This window comes from Ornithorhynchus anatinus, chromosome 5, assembly GCF_004115215.2.
Source record: "Ornithorhynchus anatinus isolate Pmale09 chromosome 5, mOrnAna1.pri.v4, whole genome shotgun sequence".
In the NCBI taxonomy this organism is placed as follows: Eukaryota; Metazoa; Chordata; class Mammalia; order Monotremata; family Ornithorhynchidae; genus Ornithorhynchus; species Ornithorhynchus anatinus.
Genome location: NC_041732.1, coordinates 6249045 through 6267902, shown reverse-complemented (window position 1 = coordinate 6267902; position 18858 = coordinate 6249045). Strand labels below are relative to the sequence as shown.

Below are 18858 nucleotides of genomic sequence, written 5' to 3'. Positions count from 1 at the left end.
AGAGTGGGGAGAGGGGCCGAGCCAGACCCCCCCGTCCCACCCCTAGCCAAGAAAGCCGATTCCCGGGCTTCCCTTCTGCCCCGGGCCACCAGCCCCCACTCCCCGCCAGAGGACCCAGGCCAGGCCTCTGTGCAGGGTCTCCCCAGCCGGTCCCTTGAGGGCATGGGGCAAGGGCCACCCTGGCTAATCAGGGCCGGGCAACATCCCCCTGGCCCGCTCAGGGGCGCAGATGACCGGATTTGAAGGCCCCACCGGGCTTGAGGCTGCTTCACCGGTACCTCCGGTCCCCCCTCTGGGCTCTCGGCAGGACGGGACGTACGGCCTCAACTGCAGCGAGCGCTGCGACTGCAGCCACGCCGACGGCTGCGACCCGGTCACGGGGCGATGCTGCTGCCTGCCCGGCTGGACCGGTGAGTCCCTCACTCCTGGAGCCGCCTCCAGCCTGGGCCTCCGCCCCAGGCCGCCACCTCAGAACTGCTGGGTGACCCCGGGGCTGCTGGGTGACCCTGGGCCTGCAGTGGAACTCCAGGCTTGAACCTTGGGCCTGTAGTGTGACCCCGGGCCTGTCCCCCAGAACTGTTGTGTGACCCCAGGCCTGGACATCGGGTCGGCTGGGGGACCCCAGGCCTGCTGTGGGATCCCGGGTTTGGTGTGGAGACCCAGGCCTGCAGCGTGACCCCGGGTCTAATCCCCAGAACTGCCATGTGACTCCAAGCTTGGACTTCAGGCCTGCTATGTGACCCCAGGCCTGGCCCCTGGCTCTGCTGTGGAACCCCAGGTCTCCTGTGGGACTCCAGGCCTGCAGTGGGACCCCAGGCCTGTTCCCCAGAACTGCTGTGTGACCCCAGGCCCGAACCTGGCCTCTGTGGGACCTAAGGCCTGAACCCCACGCCTCTGTGAGACCCAAAGCCTGAGCCCCAGGTCTCTATGGGACCCAAGGCCTGAACCCCAGGCCTCTGTGGAGCCCCAGAACTGTCATACAGATTCCAGAGGAATAGGTTTCCAGTAGTTACAGCAGTGGTACTTACCAATCTCCCACTGGGGCACCGCACCGCACCGACTGCAGTGCGGACCCCCGAAACACGTTCCTTACCCACATGGGGCTTACACGCTAATGGGAGAGATGGGCAGAAGGATATTTATAAACAATGGAATCGAAATAATTGAACGTACCACTAAATATACTGTGTACGTATCAGTCAACAGTTATTACTGAGCACATGCAGAGCAACTAAGTGCTTGAGAGAGTCCAATACAGTTGGTAGCTTGTGGCCAACAGAGGAGACAGACACTATAATAAATGATGGGTAGAGGAAGGTACCAAGTCTAAAGCTGTGTAAATAAGTGCTGTGGGAAGAGAGAGTGAGGTGAGTCCATAAGTCATAGGTCCTGAGGATGGATATAAATAATTATGAAAGTGCTGGACTCAGCTCTTGACTTAATACGACTTGGGATGAGGGGAATTAATTGAAGGATTGGTGTGGAGGAGATGGGATTTTAGGAGGGCTTTGAAGATGGGGAGAGCTGTGGTCTGGTATATTTGGGAAGCAGCATGGCCTAATGGATAGAGCACAGGGTTGGGAGTCAGAAGGACCTGGGTTCTAATCCTAGCTCCGCCCCATGTCTGCCTTGTGAGCTTTGGCAGTTCACTTCACTTCTCGGGGCCTCACTTCTCTCATCTGCAAAATGGGGGATTCAATACCTGTTCTTCCTCTTTTGTGGATTGGGAGCCCCATGTGAATCTGCCCCAGTGCTTAATACAGTGCTTGATGGTTAGAAAGAGCTTAATAAATGCCAGTATTATTATCATTATTACTATTATTATATTTGGAGAGGAAGGGACTTCCAGGCTCAGGGAACAGCCTAAGTGAGAAGACAGAAGCAGAAGTGTAGAGAGTGAGGTAGAGTTGAAAGGTGACTCTGGAAAGAATGAAAAATAACCACTGTGGTGTCTGGTACAGCTTACTATGTGCCAAACACTGTTCTGAGCATTGGAGTAGGAACGAGATAATATGATCGGCCACCATCCCCGTCCCACGTGAGGCGAACAAGCAGATGAAGAGAGCCAGTGCTTAAAATGGGAAAAGTTGGGAGAGGGCCTAGAAGTTAATTTTAAAAATGGTACTTTTTAAGTGCTTACTATGTACCAGGGACTGTACTAAGCGCTGGGGTAGATACAAGCTAATCAGGTTGGACACAGCCCCTGTCCCACATGGGGCTCACAGTCTGAATCCCCTTTTTCAGCTGAGGGAACTGAGGCCCCCGAGAAGTGAAGTGACTTGCCCACGGTCACAGAACAGATACGTGGTAGAGCTAGGATTAGAACCCAGACCCTTACTCTATGCACTAGGCCACGCTGCTTCTCAAATGGTTAAGTGGAACCTATTAAGCCCTCCCTAGCTGCCTAGATCTGGAGTAGACTCAGGGTAAGCAGGTCAGCCTCAGTCCCTGTCCCTCAGTCTAACAGGGAGGGAGACCGGGTATTTTCTCCGCATTTTACATACGAAGAATCGGAAGCCCAGAGAGGTTAAACCACTCGCTCACGGTCACAGAGCGGAACTGGGACTAGGACACAGGTCTCCTGACTTCAAAAACCATGGCCTCACACTGACTGCAAGCAAGGGCTGCTTCCAACACCTTTCATTCTCTAAACGTTGCGTGAGCCAATCGGAGTCGCTTTAATTTTTCATCAGCTTCAATCCGAGTGACCTGATAAGATTTTAATGTCGTTCGCTGCTTAAAAATTCTCTCTCGACCGGACCCCTTTCAGCATAGCGCCTGCTGGTACCAGGCTAATTTAGGTAAACATGAATTATGAAGTCATATCAAAGTCTCCATTGATGTCTTGCCACTAATTACAGCAGGGGCTCTTCTAGACATTTGGGGGAGGTGAGGGGCCGAGGGGCCAGAGACCTCCCCTCCCGAGTCCAGCCGGTTTTGGGGGGTTGCCGTGACGGGATATAGCTATCGAACTTTCTGTTCCTGGGTTTGGGGTTTTTTTCGGTAGTTGTGGGACTTTGGGGAGGGGGCAGGGAGCGCAGAGAGCCAAGAGGATGAGCCGGGAGGGGCCACTGTTTCACTCTCTGACCAGTCCGGGGAGAGTCTAACTGATAAACTCATCCAGTTGCCTGGAAACTCGCCGTAGGCAGGGAACGTATCACGGCCCAGTGGCTAGAGCCCGGGCCTGGAAGTCAGTAGGACCTGGGTTTCGATCCCGGTTCCGCCACTTGACTGCTTTGTGACCTTATGCAGGTCACTTCTCTTCTCTGTGTGCCTCTCTTCTCTCATTGGAAAATGGAAATTAAGACTGAGGCCCAGAGGTGGAGTGGTGGCCTAAGGCTGGCGGGGTGACCTCCCGCCCGGAGAGACGGCCCCAGAGCCCAGCGGGATCTACAGGCACCAAGGGGTCATCATCAGCTGGCCCGGTGGCTCCCCTCTCCCCACCCCTGGGTGAGCAGGACAGCCGAGACCCGCCCACTGCAGGCCCGCAGGGCCCAATGCTCCCCAGTCAAACTGACCGGCAAAAAGATCCAGCCCACCGACCCTCCGGAGGGTGGGCCGGGGCTCCCTCCCACCCCCAGCCCGCCTGTCCTCTCCGCAGGTGTCCGCTGCGACAGCTCGTGTGGCCAGGGCCGCTGGGGTCCAGACTGCGCCATCGCCTGCCGCTGTGAGAACGGAGGGTCCTGCTCTCCTCAGGACGGCGCCTGCGACTGCGCTCCTGGCTTCCGCGGGCCTCTGTGCCAGAGAAGTGAGACCTCCCCCGTCCCTGACCCCCGGCCCCGACCTCTCTACTCCCCACCCTCCACCTCCTGCCCTCCTTTCCCCCTGGCTTCTACAGGGCCCTGTGCCGGAGAAGAGAGCCGGCCCCCTGACCCCGAAATTTGACCCCTCTGCTCCCCTCTCCTCCTGACTTCTGCAGGTCCCCGTGCCAGAGAAATTAGACCAGCCCCTACCCCCGACCTCTGACCCCTCCACTCCCCGCCTCCAACTCCCTGCCCTCCTCTTCTCGAGCTTCCACGGGCCCCTGTGCCAGAGAAATGAGACCACCCCTTGCCCGCCGCCCCCACCCTCCCTGCCCCCTCGCTCCTCCTCTCCCCCCTCCCTCTTTGCCTGTCTGTCTTCCGCCCCCTCCCCACCTTTGTCCTGGGTTTAGAGTTAGAGTCCCTGGAGTCCTCTGGGAATCTCCGATGCTAGACAACGTGGAAAAGCCAGGCTTCCCTCAAATGATCGGGGACCTGAGCCCCTCCCCTCTCCAGGCCCCCTCTCTCACCCATCGAAATGCCCTCTTTGGTCCCGGGTCGTGCAGGGGGCAGGGGGGCGGGTGGGGGGGACAAGGAGCGGGACAGGGAACTGGGAAAGGTCGGATCCCGCTTCCCGGGACTCGGAGGTTCTGGGCCAGGGTGCGATGTCAGAGCCGATGGGGGGCTGGGTGCGACCCCGTTGACCCCCCACCCCTAAATGTGGACCCAGTTTGCACCCCGGGCTTCTACGGCCCCCGCTGCGGCCAGGCCTGCCCGCTCTGCGTGCACAGCACCGGGCCCTGCCACCACGTCACCGGTCTCTGCGACTGCCTTCCCGGCTTCACCGGTGCCCTCTGTAACCAAGGTAAGGTACTTTCCCCCCCACCCCCGCCCCCGACCCTGGACCTCCCCGCCACCCCTCCGGGCCACCCCCCGCCTCTCTGGACCACCCCCAGGCCCCCGGGATTTGATGTCTCATCTACACGCAAGCACAAACAAAAAATGCTCACTGCTCTAGGCCCCGGAGAGCCTCCTGGTCTCCTTGGGCCTCAGTCTACCTGCCCGTGATATGGGGAACGTGGAAATGGGGAACTGCACTGAGGCTCCTGGGGGAGACTTCCAGTGACAGAGGTGGGATCGTTACCTCCCAGCCCCGTCTTAGGCTGTAAATGAAATCCCCATTGAGCAAGACCAATGGTTCAGGGAGATTGGAAAGACAAGTTTGTCCTGAGGGTTTGGAGTCCTGTTAGGGGCGGGATTAGTATTATTTTTTTCAGTGGTATTCGTTAAGCACTTACTGTGAGCCACTCCCTGTTCTAAGCTCTGAGTAGATATGAGTGAATCGGGTCGGACACAGTCCCCGTCCCACATGGGGCCCCCAGTCTAAGCAGAAGGGAGAACGGGGTTTGAATCCCCATTTTACAGTTGAGGGAACTGAGGCACAGAGAAGTGACCCAGCAGCCGGGTGACAGAACCCGCATTAGAACCCGGATCCTCCCGACTCCGGGCTCTTTCCACGAGGCCGCACCGCTTTTCCTCGCCCCAATTCGGGGACGATTTATTCCCGAGGTTTACTTATTAAACACGGAGACCCGGCAGAGGTACACGAGGACTAAATTATACCTTAAACAGCCCGAGAGTCACTTTCTCAACTCCAGCGTCGGTGCCTGATTTATCGCATGCTGCTGGAAGAGCCTTCTCTAATCGTGTTTGCTATTAATGGTCGCGCCCTTGTTAAAAACGGACCCGACAGATTTTCACGACCTGCTTTCCTGTGTGATTTACAGATTACAGAATCTGATCCCCCAGGGTGAGGGAGGTTTTGAGGCGAGGAGTTCTACGGACGATCTCTCCGAAGGGGTCTCGGTCTCTGGGGGTGTCAGAAGCCCCCCGCCTTCTCAGTTCACCCTGCCGGATGGGCCGAATTGGTGCGGTCCAGCGGACCGGCCCTCGCTTGATTTATTTTGGAGGGGAACAGCCGGTGGTAATAATAATAATAATAATGGTAGCTGTTAAGCGCTTACTATGTGCCAAGCACTGTTTTAAGCACTGGGGTAGATATCAGGTAGTCAGGTGGTCCCACATGGGGCTCACAGTCTTAATCCCCATTTTACAGATGAGGGAACTGAGGCCCAGAGAAGTGAAGTGATTTGCCCAAAGTCACACAGCTGACAAGTGGCAGAGGGAGGACTGGAACCCATGACCTCTGATTCCCAAGCCTGGGCTCTTTCCTCTAAGCCACGCTGCTTTGTAGGGACGGTCCCTGGGCAAGAGAGAATCCCCGGCCGTAGCCCCTAGGCTGGCACTGAACTCTGGTCCCTATTCATTCAATAGTATTTATTGAGCGCTTACTATGTGCAGAGCACTGTACTAAGCTCTTGGAATGTACAAATCGGAAACAGATAGAGACAGTCCCTGCCCTCTGATGGGCTTACAGTCTAACTGCCCCCAGCTTGCCTCTGGCAATAAAGCAGGGTTAAAAATACTAATACTAATAATAATAATATTTGTTAAGTGCTTCATTCAGTCGTATTTATTGAGTGCTTACTGCGGGCAGAGCACTGAACTGAGCTTGTGGGAGAGTACAGTATAACAAACATATAACAAAAAACAATGAAGTAACATAGTGTAGTTCAATGGAGCCCGAGCCTGGGAGTCAGAAGGTCTTGAGTTCTAATCCCGGGTCTGCCACTTGTCTGCTGTGTGACCTTGGGGAAGTCACTTACCGTCTCTGTGCCTCGGTTCCCTCCCTGTAAAAGAGGGATTGAGACTGTGAGCCCCACGTGGGACAGGGACTGCTGCCAAATCCAATTGCTTGTATCCACCCCAGTGCTTAGTCTGGCACATAGTAAGCGCTTAACAAATCCCACAGTTATTCTTAGAGAAGCAGCGTGGCTCAGTGGAAAAAGCCCGGGCTTGGGAGTCAGAGGTCATGGGTTCGAATCCCAGTTCTGCCACTTGGCAGCTGTGTGACTGTGGGCAAGTCACTTAACTTCTCGGTGCTTCAGTTACCTCATCTGTAAAATGGGGATTAACTGTGAGCCCTCACGTGGGACAACCTGATTACCCTGTGTCTATCCCAGCGCTTAGAACGGTGCTCTGCACATAGTAGGTGCTTAACAAATGCCAACATTATTATTATTATTATTACTATTATAAACAGACACATTCCCTGCCCACAATGAGCTTGTAGTCTATTAAGTGCCAAACACTGTAGTAACTGCTGGAATAAGATAATCAGGTCAGATCCAGTCCTTATCCCACACAAAGCTCACCGTCCAAAAGGGAGGGAGAACTAGGATCGAATCCCCATTTCACAGAGGAGGAAACGAAGACTCTCCCAAAGTCCCCCAGCGGGCAGGTGACGGAGCCGGGATTAGAACCCGGGGCGGAGTGGCGGGGCAGTGCCACGGGAGAGAAGGGTGCGGGGGGTTCCTCCTGGGCTCTCCCCAGTGTCTGCCAGCGGGCAAGCGGCGGAGCCAGGATTAGACCTCGAGGCGGAGCGGTGGGGCGGGGGGCCCGCTGGAGGAGGGTCAGGGAGGAGGGAGGGCATCGACAGGCTCCCCCCGGGCTCTCCCCAGCGTGTGCCAGCGGGCGGTTCGGGAAGGCGTGTGCCCAGGAGTGCGCCTGCACCAACAACGGCACCTGCAGCCCCATCGACGGTTCCTGCCAGTGCTCCCCCGGTTGGATCGGCCAGGACTGCGCTCAGGGTGAGCCCGGGCCCGGCCCGGAGACCCCCCAGCCCTGGGGGAGGCGACCGGCTGGCAGGACCACTGGAGGCCCAGCCCAGGAGGCGCGCGTCGAGGGGTTGCTGGGGAGCCGCGGGGAGCACGGGGGCGGCCAGGTGGGGTCCCCCGGAAGCCCGGGTCGCTGCCCCGGCCGGGCGGCCCGTCCCCTGCCCCGATCCCCAGAGTCGCGCCTCCCCAACCTGCCGCCGAGGGACGTCTCATCAGCCACCACTGAGGCAGATCAGGGACGGGTGACAGTGACTCGCCTTAAATCGATCAACCGGTCCTATTTCTTGAGCGCTTACTGGGTGCAGAGCACTCACTCATTCATTCGATCATATTTATTGAGCACTGCCTGCGTGCAAAGCACTGAACTAAGTGCTTGGGAGAGGACGGTGTAACGATAAGCAGTCACGTTCCCTGCCCACAACGAGTTCACGGTGTAGAGAGCACTTGGGAGAGTACAGCGTAACGGTCGATAGGCACGTTATCGGCCCACAGCGAGCCGTGACTCGTTTTAAACCTAAGGCTGCTTCCCGGTGAAGACCCTTTTCCCTGCCCCTTTAGGCCTGACGCAACCCCCTTCAGGGGGCTGAGAGCAGCGCTTAGAACAGTGCTTGGCACATATTAAGCGCTTAGCAAACACTGTCATTATTACTGGGGAGGGGGAAAGAGACTCAAATCCGTAATTGGGAAGGGGGTCGGTGGGTTTCCTTTCCACCGTCCCCTCCCTCCCCTGGTCACGGGGTGACCCCCAGGGCGGGCCGAGGCCCACCGAGCCAAGAGGAGAGCAGCCTCTGGTTCCGCGGGCCTCCTGCCCTCCGCCTCCCTCTCAGCGTGCGTCCGCCTCCGCCTGTCCGTCCGTCTGTCCGTGTGTCCGTGGTCCTGTCTCCCTCCCCCCGCCCGCCCCTGCAGCCTGCCCAGCGGGATTCTGGGGTCCCGACTGCTTCCACGCCTGCAGCTGCCACAACGGAGCCGCCTGCAGCGCGGACGACGGGGAATGCCGCTGCGGCCCAGGCTGGACCGGCCTCTACTGCACGCAGCGTGAGCCGGGGGCGTCTGGACAGTCAGGGAGAGGGGAAGGGCAACGGTCGGGGGGACCCAGCCCCAAGCCGCCGACATCTGGCGGCCCACCGGATGGCTTCCGGCCGGTCCCAGCTGGCCAAGGCCGATCAGGGCCCGGTCCCGCTCGGGTCGAGTTCCAGGAGGCCGACGCGGCCGAATCCGGTTTGGTGTAGGACTGGACCAGCCGGGAGTACCGGGCCTGACTTCACCCCTCGGAGGCCTGGCCTGGGAGAAGCAGAAAATGTCTGGTGGGCCCGGACAGCGCCCCTCCCCGTCCCCCTAAAAGAGACGGGAAAGGAGAGCCGTGACCCGGGGCCACGGCTGCCCACCCCTGGACCTCCCAATCCGGGGGTGGGCGGAGAAGTCGGGGTCGGGGGCTCTCGGCACCCCCACTCACCCCTTCCCCGCCCGCACGGCAACATCCGGGTTTGGGTTCCACAGGCTGCCCTTCGGCCTTCTACGGGAAGGACTGCGGCCACCTTTGCCAGTGTCAGAACGGGGCCGACTGCCATCACGTCAGCGGCCAGTGCGGCTGCCGGACGGGCTTCGCCGGGCGCCACTGTGAGCAGAGTAAGGAGCCCCGACACCCTCTACCCTTCCCAGATCTGGGGGTGGGAGGGTGGCGGGGGAGAGGGAGGGAGGGAAGGATGGAGGGAGGAGGGCCTTATCACCTGATCCCTCTAAGCAACAGGGCCCTGGAGCCCTTTTCCTCAAGGGCTCCAGACACCTCCTCTCCCCGCTTCCCCCGTCCCGTTCATTCATTCATTCTAATCATATTTATTCATTCATTCAGTAGTATTTAGTGAGCGCTCACTGTGTGCAGAGCACTGTACTAAGCATTTAGCACGGTACTAAGCCGCCTGCTGGCTGCCTACATGGGCCCCCGGAGCCTCCGACAGATTGAATTTCTCAATATTTGGTTCGGGTCAGAGCCGGGGGCTCTAATCGGGCCCAGTCACAGTGAACCCCGAGCAGATTGGGGCTCATTCTTTCCCCCTCCCCGACCTGGACAGGACCAGGGGGAGCAGGAGCACTCATTTAGAGAGAAGGAGAGAATCGATTAATCAGTCCATCAATCGACCAGTGGCATTTATTGAGCGCTTACTCCGTGCAGAGCACTGGGCTAAGCGCTTGGGAGAGGACAGTACAACAGAGTTGGCAGACACGTTCCCGGCTCCCAACGAGCTTGCAGTCTAGAGGGGGAGACAGACGTTAATAGGAATAATCTACCATATATTATTTAAAGATATGCACATGAGTGAGTACGTGCAGTTAAAGCCCGGAAAGGGGGAACCCCCCCGACACACCTTGGTAGCGGGAAGCATTCAGGTGGGATGCGAGGAAGGACTTCCCAGAAGGGGGTTGCGAGCCAGGTGCGGCTGGCCAGGCTGGAGGAGAGGCCGGCCCCCGGAAGGGGCCGTGTGCCACCCTGAGGGAAGGAACGGTCTGCCATTCTCCACCCAACACGTATCGTATGACATCATCGCCTTGCGCAGTCTTAACAGCGATGTCATAAACAACAGCGTTCAGTCACGACCCGCACCTCCCTCCCTCCCTCCGTCCCGAGCGGCCCAGACAGCCTGGCTCCGAGTCCCCCCATCAAATATGCCCCACAAGCAGGTCACGGTCGCTTGGCCGCCATCTCTGTGACACCCTGGGACAGTTGCTCCCCCCGCTTACCGTCTGAGTAATAGTAATAATAATAATAAACTGTGGGATTTGTTAAGCGCTTACTATGTGCCAAGCACCGTTTTAAGTGCTGGGGTAGATCCAAGCTAATCAGGTCGGGCACAGTTCCTGCCCACATGGGGCAGAGAGCCTGAATTCGCGTGTTACAGATGAGGTAAGTGAGGCACAGAGAAGCTAAGTGGTTTGCCCAAGGTCACAGAGCAGACATGTGGAGGAACCGGCTTTAGAACCCACGTCCTCCGACTTCCAGGCTCGGGCTCTTTCCGTTAGACCACCCTGCTTCTCTGAAGCCGGCCTCGGGTGGGGACAAAGGGAGAGCCTGGCCGCTGGCGTGCCGCCCTCGGAGGGGAGGGCGGGGGACGAGGGCACCAGCCGGGAGAGGCCGGCCAACCGTCCGTCCGTCTGTCCCCCCTCCTGAACCTACTCCCAGAGTGCTCTCCGGGGACCTTCGGCTCCGGGTGTCAGCAGCTGTGCGAATGTATGAACAATGCCACCTGCGATCACGTCACCGGCACCTGCTACTGCAGTCCGGGCTTCAAGGGCATCAGGTGTGACCAAGGTAGGACACAGCCCGGGGGGAAATACCCGTAATTGCTGGGAAGTGACACCTGGGCCTTGATTTCACTCACTTCCTGGGGACCGAATGCCCCTTTTCCAGAGCCTGAGGTGGACGGTTGGGTCCCAGGGGACGGGGAGGGGCCTGGCTAGAGGTTACTATCCCCAGGCTGGTTGGCCGGGCCCGTGAGGGCCGGCACCTCGTGTCCCTCGTGCCCCGTTGGCCCAGGTGGTTGGTGAAGGAGCCCAACTGCGCGAGGGAAGGTCCACCGTGAAGCTGAGTGGACCCTGAGGTGGGGGGAGCCCACTGACCAGGGTCCCTGGGAGTGCAGGGGGATTGGGGATGAAACACCAAAGAGGAAGGCCCCCCCCGGCCCCATCCATCCCCCCTGTGCTGGCCCCTGGCCCCGGCTGACCCTAGACTGTGCCCACCCCCAGCCCCATCCGCCCCCGACCGTGCCCTTCTTCCTCGACCCCGGCCAACCCCAGCCCAGGCCTGACCCCAGCTGATCCCGGGCCGTGCCCTCCCCCCAGCCCTATCCAACCCCTGGTCTTGCCCTTCACCCCTGCCTCAACTGATGTCGCACTGTTCCTGCCCCCCCGCCTTAGCCAACTTCGGGTCATACCCACCCCGACAATAATAATAATAATAACTGTGGTATTTGTTAAGCACTTACTATATGCCACGCTCTGTTGTAAATGCTGGGGTGGATACAAACTAATCAGGTTGGACACAGTCCCTGTCTCCCATGGGGCTCACAGTCCTATCCCCATTTTACAGACGAGGTAACTGAGGCCCAGAGAAGTGACACGTCTTGCCCAAGGTCACACAGGAGACGAGTGGCGGAACCGGTATTAGAACTCGTGTCCTCTGACTCCCAGCCCGTGCTTCTGCCACTCTCCCTCCCCGCCCCCGGTGGTCCCAGCTGACCCTGGGCAGTGCCCTCCCCCCCGGGCCTGGCTGACGCCGCGCCTTTCTCTGCCAGCCGCCCTCATGATGGAGGAGCTGAACCCCTACACCAAGATCAGCCCGGCGCTGGGCTCGGAGCGGCACTCGGTGGGCGCCGTCATCGGCATCGCCCTCCTCCTGCTCCTCGTCGTGGCGCTGCTGGCGCTGTTCGCCTGGCACCGCCGGCGGCAGAAGGAGAAGGGGCACGACATGCCCAGCGTCTCCTACACCCCGGCCATGAGGATCGTCAGCACCGACTACTCCCTCTCGGGTGAGGCCTGCTGGGGGGGCTCGGGAGGTCGAGGGGAGGAGCAGGGGGTCCCCATCTCCCAGAAGGGGCGGGTGGGCTGGTGGAAGAGGATCCCCTCGGTTGGAGGGCGGCCAGAGCGGCTGTCCTTGCCTGTGGTACCCTCCGGAGCCAGTCCGCTTCCCTGGTAATGACAGATGGGGGCTCAATTTGGGGGGGCCTATATCTTGGCGGGGGCAACGAGGAGGTCTGAGCTGGGGTTGGTGGGAGGCTACAAGAAGCGAAGGAACCGGGTCGAACTGCAGCTGGAGGTCTGTCCGCCGGTTACTTCCAGTGGGCCGGGCTGGGAATCCTCTGGACCATAATAATAATAATAATGGTGGTATTTGTTAAGCTCTTACTATGTGCCAGGCAGTGTACTAAGCACTAGGTTGGATTCAAGCAAATCGAGTTGGACACAGTCCCTTCCCCATTTAGGGCTCACAGTCTCAATCCCCATTTTACAGTTGAGGTAACTCTAACTGCCCAGAGAAGTGCAGTGACTTGCCCAAGTTCACGCAGCAGACAGAGCCGGGATTGGAACCCATGACCTTCTGACTCCCAGGCCCCTGCCCTGTCCACTGGGCCATGAAAGACTGTGAGTTCGTCCTCTAGGCCGTGAGCTCGTTGTGGCGGGGATTGTCTCTCTTCATTGCTGAATCGTTTTTTCCCAAGCACTTAGTACAGTGCTCTGCACACAGTAAGCGCTCAATAAATGTAACTGAATGAATGAATGTAAAGGGCAAGGAAGGCCGGGGAGCTGCCTAGCTGTGCTAGGAAAAGTGCCAGAGTTGCAGACCCTAGGCCCCCCCAGATTCCACAGTTGTTTGATTTGCGTTTGATGTCCAAGTGCCCAGAAATCCCTCAAACCCCCTCTGCCCTTGGCCCCTTTCCCTTTTTTTATTATTATGGCATTTGTTAAGTGTTTACTATATGCCAAGCACTGTTCTAAGCGCTGGGGGGACACAAGCTGATTGGGCAGGGCCCAGGGGTGGGGCGGGGCCTTGAATGGGCGGGACTTGGTGAGGCGAGGCCTGAGAGTCAGAAGGTCCTGGGTTCTAATCCCCCCTCTGCCATTTGTCTGTGATTCATTCAATCGCATTTAATAATAATAATAATAATGTTGGTATTTGTTAAGCGCTTACTATGTGCGGAGAACTGTTCATTCATTCATTCATTCAATAGTATTTATTGAGCGCTTAATATGTGCAGAGCACTGTACCAAGCGCTTGGAATGGACAATTCGGCAACAGATGGAGACAATCCCTGCCCATCGACGGGCTTACAGTCTAATGGGGGGAGACAGATGGACAGAAACAAGACAACTTAATCACAATAAATAGAATCAAGGGGATGTACATCTCATTAACAAAATAAATAGGGTCATAAAAATAGATACAACTGAGCGGATGAGCAGAGTGCTGAGGGGAGGGGAAGGGAGAGGGGGAGGAGCAGAGGGAAAGGGGGGAAAAGAGGGCTTAGCTGAGGAGAGATGAAGCAGGGGCAGAGAGGGAGCAGAGAGAGCAGAGGGAAAAGGGGAAGCTCAGTGTGGGAAGGCCTCTCGGAGGAGGTGAGCTCTCAGTAGGGCTCTGAAGACGGGAAGAGAGTGAGTTTGGCGGAGGTGAGGAGGGAGGGCGTTCCGGGACAGGGGGAGGACGTGGCCCAGGGTCGACGGCGGGATGGGCGAGAACGGGGGACGGTGAGGAGGCGGGCGGCGGAGGAGCGGAACGTGCCGGGGGGGCAGTAGGAAGAGAGAAGGGAGGAGAGGTAGGAGGGGCAAGGGGATGGAGAGCCTTGAAGCCCAGAGTGAGGAGTTTTTGTTTTTCTAAGCGCTGGGGTAGATACAGGGTCATCAGTTTGTCCCACATGAGGCTCACAGTCTCAACCCCCATTTTACAGATGAGGGAACTGAGGCACAGAGAAGTGAAGTGACTTGCCCACAGTCACACAGCTGACAAGTGGCAGAGCCGCTTGAGCGCTTTATTGAGCGCTTTATGGTGCGCTTACTGTGTGTAGAGCACCGTCTTCATTCATTCATTCAAATTCAGCCGTATTTATTGAGCGCTTCCTATGTGCAGAGCACCGTACTAGGCGCTTGAAATAATAATGATGATGATGGCGTTTGCTAAGCGCTTATTACGTGCCAAGCGCTTTCTTAGTGCTAGGGTAGATAGAAGACTGCCCCAGATGGGGCTCTCAGTCTTCATCCCCATTTTACAGATGAGGGAACTGAGGCCCAGAGAAGTGAAGTGACTTGCCCAAAGCCACGCGGCTGACAAATGGCAGAGGCGGGATTAGAATCCACGACCTCTGACTCCCAAGCCCGGCCTCTTTCCACTCAGCCACACCGCTTCTCTGTACTAAGCGCTTGGAACGTACAACTCGGCAACAGAGACGATCCCTGCTCAACAACGGACAGTGTGACCTTGGGCAAGTCATTTCACTTCCCCGTGCCTTTGTGATCACATCTGTAAAATGGGGATCGAGACAGTGAGTCCCAACGTGGGACAGGGACTGTGTCTGACCCGATTTGTTTTGTGTCCACCGCAGCGCTCAGTACAGTGCTTGGCACATAATAAGCCTTTAACAACTACCAGAATTGTTATTATTATCATTATTACTAGTATTCTTATTATTAATGTTGGTATTTATTAAGCGCTTACTATGTGCAGGGCACTGTTCTAAGCCCTGGGGTATACAGGGTGATTAAGTTGTCTCATATGAGGCTCACAGTCTTAATCCCCATTTTATAGATGAGGTAACTGAGGCCCAGAGAAGTGAAGTGACTTGCCACAGTCACACAGCTGACAAGTGGCAGAGCCGGGATTCGAACCCATGACCTCCTACTCCCAATCCCACGCTCTTTCCATTGAGCCACGCTGCTTCTCTTTTATTAAGACAGTAATGCTAGGAAAAGTCCAGGGAAAACGCGGAGGAGGCAGACCGGCCCCTGGATGGATAGAGGCCCTGACAAGGATGAGGGAAGAACCGTTAGAAAGGTGGCGGGTTATGGCAGAGGACGGGACGTTCTGCGGGAAGTAGATCCGTGGAGTCGCTAGGAATAGGAAACCACTCGACGCCACTTAATAATAATACTATCATTATTATTATTGTTATTATTATTAGGGGGCCTGAGGAGAGCAAGATCCCCCGATTAGACTGTGAGCCCGTCACTGGGCAGGGATTGTCTCTATCCGTTGCCGAATTGTATAGTCCAAGCGCTCCGCCACTCGTCAGCTGTGTGACTGTGGGCGAGTCACTTCGCCTCTCTGGGCCTCAGTTCCCTCATCTGGAAAATGGGGATGAAGACTGTGAGCCTCACGGGGGACAACCTGATTGCCCTGTATCTACCCCAGCGCTTAGAACAGTGCTCGGCACATAGTAAGCGCTTAAAAAATACCAACGTTATTAGTAGTAGTACAGTGCTCTGCACATGGGAAGCGTTCAATAAATACTACTGAATGAATGAATCAATGAATGAATGAATGAATGGAGTGGGCGTCGTCGCTGTGGGGGCGGGGGTGTCGAGGGCGTGGTCATCGAAGGGGCGTGTTGGGGGGCGGGGCCTGGAGAGGGCGCGGTCCCCATTGGATGGGTGTGGGGGCGTGGTCATTGTGGGGGAGGGGCCTAGAGAGGAGGGGTCCCTATTGGACGGGTATGGGGGCGTGGTCTTTGTGGGGGCGGGGCCCGGAGAGGGCGGGAAGAGTGCGCAGGCGCAGACGGGTTTCCTTCTGACCGTGCCACGTGGCCCGGGCGAGGCCCAGCCCCAGCCAGTGACCTTGGCAAAGTCACTTGACCTCCCTGGGCCTCGGTCCCCTCATCCGGAAAACGGGGATCAGAGCGTGAGCCCCGGCAGAGACAGGCGTTGTGTCCAACCTCATTAACTCGTATCCACCCCAGCCCTTAGAACGACGGATCACGCTTATCATTGTTATTATTTAGGAGCGGGAGGACCCGGGTTTGAATCCCGGCTCTGCTCCCGGGCCGCCGTGTGACTCTGGGCACCTCGCCTACCCCCTCTGGCCTCCCTTTCCCCATCTGTTATGGTGACTGTTGTATTCGTTAAGCGCTCACTATGTGTCGGGCACCCGTCCCAAGCCTCTGAGTTGATCGGGTTAGACGGAGTGCCCGTTCCACACGGTCGTTGTCCAGGTAGGAGGGAAAAGAGCTTTTGAATCACCGTTTTACCGTGGAGGAAACTGAGGCAGAGAGAAGCGAAGCGACTTGGCCGAGGTCACACAGCGGGCGAGCGGCGGGGTCAGGATTAGAACCCAGCTCCTTCGATTCTCCGGCCCGGGCTATTTCCGCCAGGCCTCGCTGCTCGGGTACGACCGGAGTGACGCCGCCTGCCTTTCCCCGCCTCACAGGTGAGGATACAGACCTCCCTCTTGGGGGAAGGAGGTTCGGGCTTTTACCTCCAGACCTGAGAAGCGGCACGGCCTGGGTTCGAACGCCAGCTCTGCCGATTGCCTGCTGTGGGACCTTAGGCAGATCACTTAACCTCTCTGCGCCTCAGTTTCTTCAACTGCAAAATGAGGATCCGATATCCGTTCCCCGGCCCGTTTAGACCGTGAGCTCCGTGAGGGACGGGGACTGTGTCCAACTGGAACGGCTTGTGTCTACGAGAACAGTGCCTGGCACATAATAAGTGCTTATAAATATAATAATAATAACGACAAACGAACGGAGTAGCGTGAAGATGCCCCGGGACTACAGGGGCCACGAAATCGAGGGCCATCCCAGGGGTGTCCGGTGGACGTCGTGCCAGTGGCCGACGGGGCCGCCCCTCTTCCCTCTCCCTGCCCGCGGCGCGAAGGCGGTCGGCGGTGACGTGATGCCTTGTTTTCTCCCCAGATGTATCGCACAGTAGCGGCAGCGGGCAGTGCCTTCCCAACCCCAACTACCATCCCCTGTCCCGCGCGGGGTCTCCCGAGCCCGTCAGTAGTCTGGACGGGAGCAGCTTCAGTAAGGTACCGCTTCTCAGATGCGCCTCCCCCTTCCTTCAGAGACAAGGGTCCCCCTCTCGCCACGTCTCTCGGTCCCGCCGGGGGCCTCCATCCTCAATCCTCAGGCCTCGGTCGCGGCGCCGCCGAGCCGGGCGGCCTAGCGGGGAGAGAGCACGGGGGGCCGGCCCGGCTCCCGGATGCTGGGTGACCTTGGGGCAGTCGCTCACCCTCTCTGGGCCCCGTGTTTTGTGTAAAAAGGGAATCGCACCTGCCACCTCCTACCTCCCGGGGAGGTTGTGAGGGTGCAGTGGGAAAAGGAAAGTATGGTACGTATTCACGGTGGGGCTAGAAATACATGGCAGGAGCCCGCTTTGCTCTGGTTTCCGGAAAGCAGAGGCCAAAAGGTTTCTGTACCATCTGCCTCTTCCCACTCCCATCAGTGGGATGGGGACAAATTGAAACCAGGGGCAGAAAGTTTGCCCCCCACCCCCAAACCAGATTCAGTTTCTCAAGAAGCTGGAGAGGCTGTGGAGACCAAGCACAGAATCCCCGGCCCTCAGTCTCCCTTGTCCCCGGGCTTCCTCTCTCCCGCTTCGTCTCCCCAACCACGTCTCTCTTCATCCTGGGGTTCTGTTGAACCTCCGTAGCCCCGAACGGTCTCAGGCCCGGGGTCCCCGCTCAAGTCAAGGCCCGGGCGAGGGTGAGCCACCCCCGGCCCTGTCCCGGGGGTGCCTAGCCTGTGCCCTCTGCCCCCTCTGAGGGGCCCGGGGTGGTCGGCTGGGGCAGGGGGGCAACGGGCAGGGAGAGGTCGCCGCTTGGCTCACCTGGACCCCCTCCCCCCTACCCATCCCAGCAGTGCTGGCACCCCTAAGGAGTAGGCCGCAGTTCTGCCCTCGGGAGCCCCGTCTGCGTTCCCGGCCCGGACCCCTCACACCCGCTTGGGGTGACTCCCGCCGTTTCCCTGTGCTGCCGGGTCCAACTCGTGGGTCTGTCTCCAGCCTCCTTTCCCCATTTCTAAACTTATACTGGGAACACCCTGAGGGTCTATTTCTCACCCGAGTAATCTCTCGCAGAGTTTAGCACACAATGTTCTGCACAAACTAAGTGCATAACATCTACTATTTTTAATCACGCCTACGCTGCGCACACGCACGCAGACACAGGCACACCACACATAGGGCAGGACGGGAAAAGGTGACCTCCACCCTTAGATAAAGGACCCCGGGCTCGAGCACACACGTAATGTTAAGTTCTTCTTGAATTCTTGGCCTGCCCGGCCTGCCGGCAAGCAGGACACACAGGTGCCGCGTCCTCGCGTCACGGGCGGCTTTGTCCTAGGGGCTGACCCGTCAAGGGCCAGAGGGGACGGTGGAAGGCTTGTGGGCCCACGGGCCAGGCCGGGGACGAGGCCGCGGCCCCTGCGGGCGGCCGGGCCACTTGAGATCTTAGGGTCGCCGGCTCCCCGGCCTGAAAGTCGCCCCGTCGAGAGGTCATTTCATCCGGCCCTCTGCCTGGGCCGTGCCTAGCCTATTCGAGTAGGCTCTCCGTCCTTAGCTTCAAAACTCCTCCAGAGGTGGAGGTTCTATCCGGCGAGCGACCCGGGGTCTCCCGTGGCTTAGATTTTCCTAACGTCGAATCCACGTCTGTCCAGCGGCGGATCGCGCCCGGTTTCCCTGGCTCCCAGGAAACGGAACCCAGAGGCTCCTTCCTTCCTTCCTTCCTCCCTCCATCTTCTTTGCCCACCCCCGCCTCCACCCTGCCGATAACCCAGCAAGCCTCTTATCCACTCTTCCCCCCGGCGGTCCCGGCCTTGTCCTTTTCCCTCCCGGGGAATTCTTCCCTTGGGGCCGGAGTACGGGCCAGCCTGCAACTCCTCTCTGTCACTCTTCTGCCTGTAGAC

The 18858-nt window shown here is 58.2% G+C and overlaps 1 protein-coding gene across 2 annotated transcripts in view; it reads left to right on the top strand.

The window, feature by feature from the left end:
- The window catches only part of MEGF11 (multiple EGF like domains 11), a 195375-nt gene that overhangs the window by 163390 nt on the left and 13127 nt on the right, over positions 1 to 18858 (top strand). Inside the window, exons 13-21 of one of the 2 annotated variants that reach the window (XM_029066597.2) lie at positions 308 to 410; positions 3602 to 3748; positions 4471 to 4605; positions 7322 to 7450; positions 8384 to 8512; positions 8975 to 9103; positions 10653 to 10781; positions 11764 to 11997; positions 16867 to 16982. In XM_029066597.2, coding sequence (XP_028922430.1) covers positions 308 to 410; positions 3602 to 3748; positions 4471 to 4605; positions 7322 to 7450; positions 8384 to 8512; positions 8975 to 9103; positions 10653 to 10781; positions 11764 to 11997; positions 16867 to 16982 — 1251 coding nt within the window. The remainder of the gene's footprint in view (positions 1 to 307; positions 411 to 3601; positions 3749 to 4470; positions 4606 to 7321; positions 7451 to 8383; positions 8513 to 8974; positions 9104 to 10652; positions 10782 to 11763; positions 11998 to 16866; positions 16983 to 18858) is intronic. The other variant, XM_029066601.2, reaches the window with a different exon arrangement.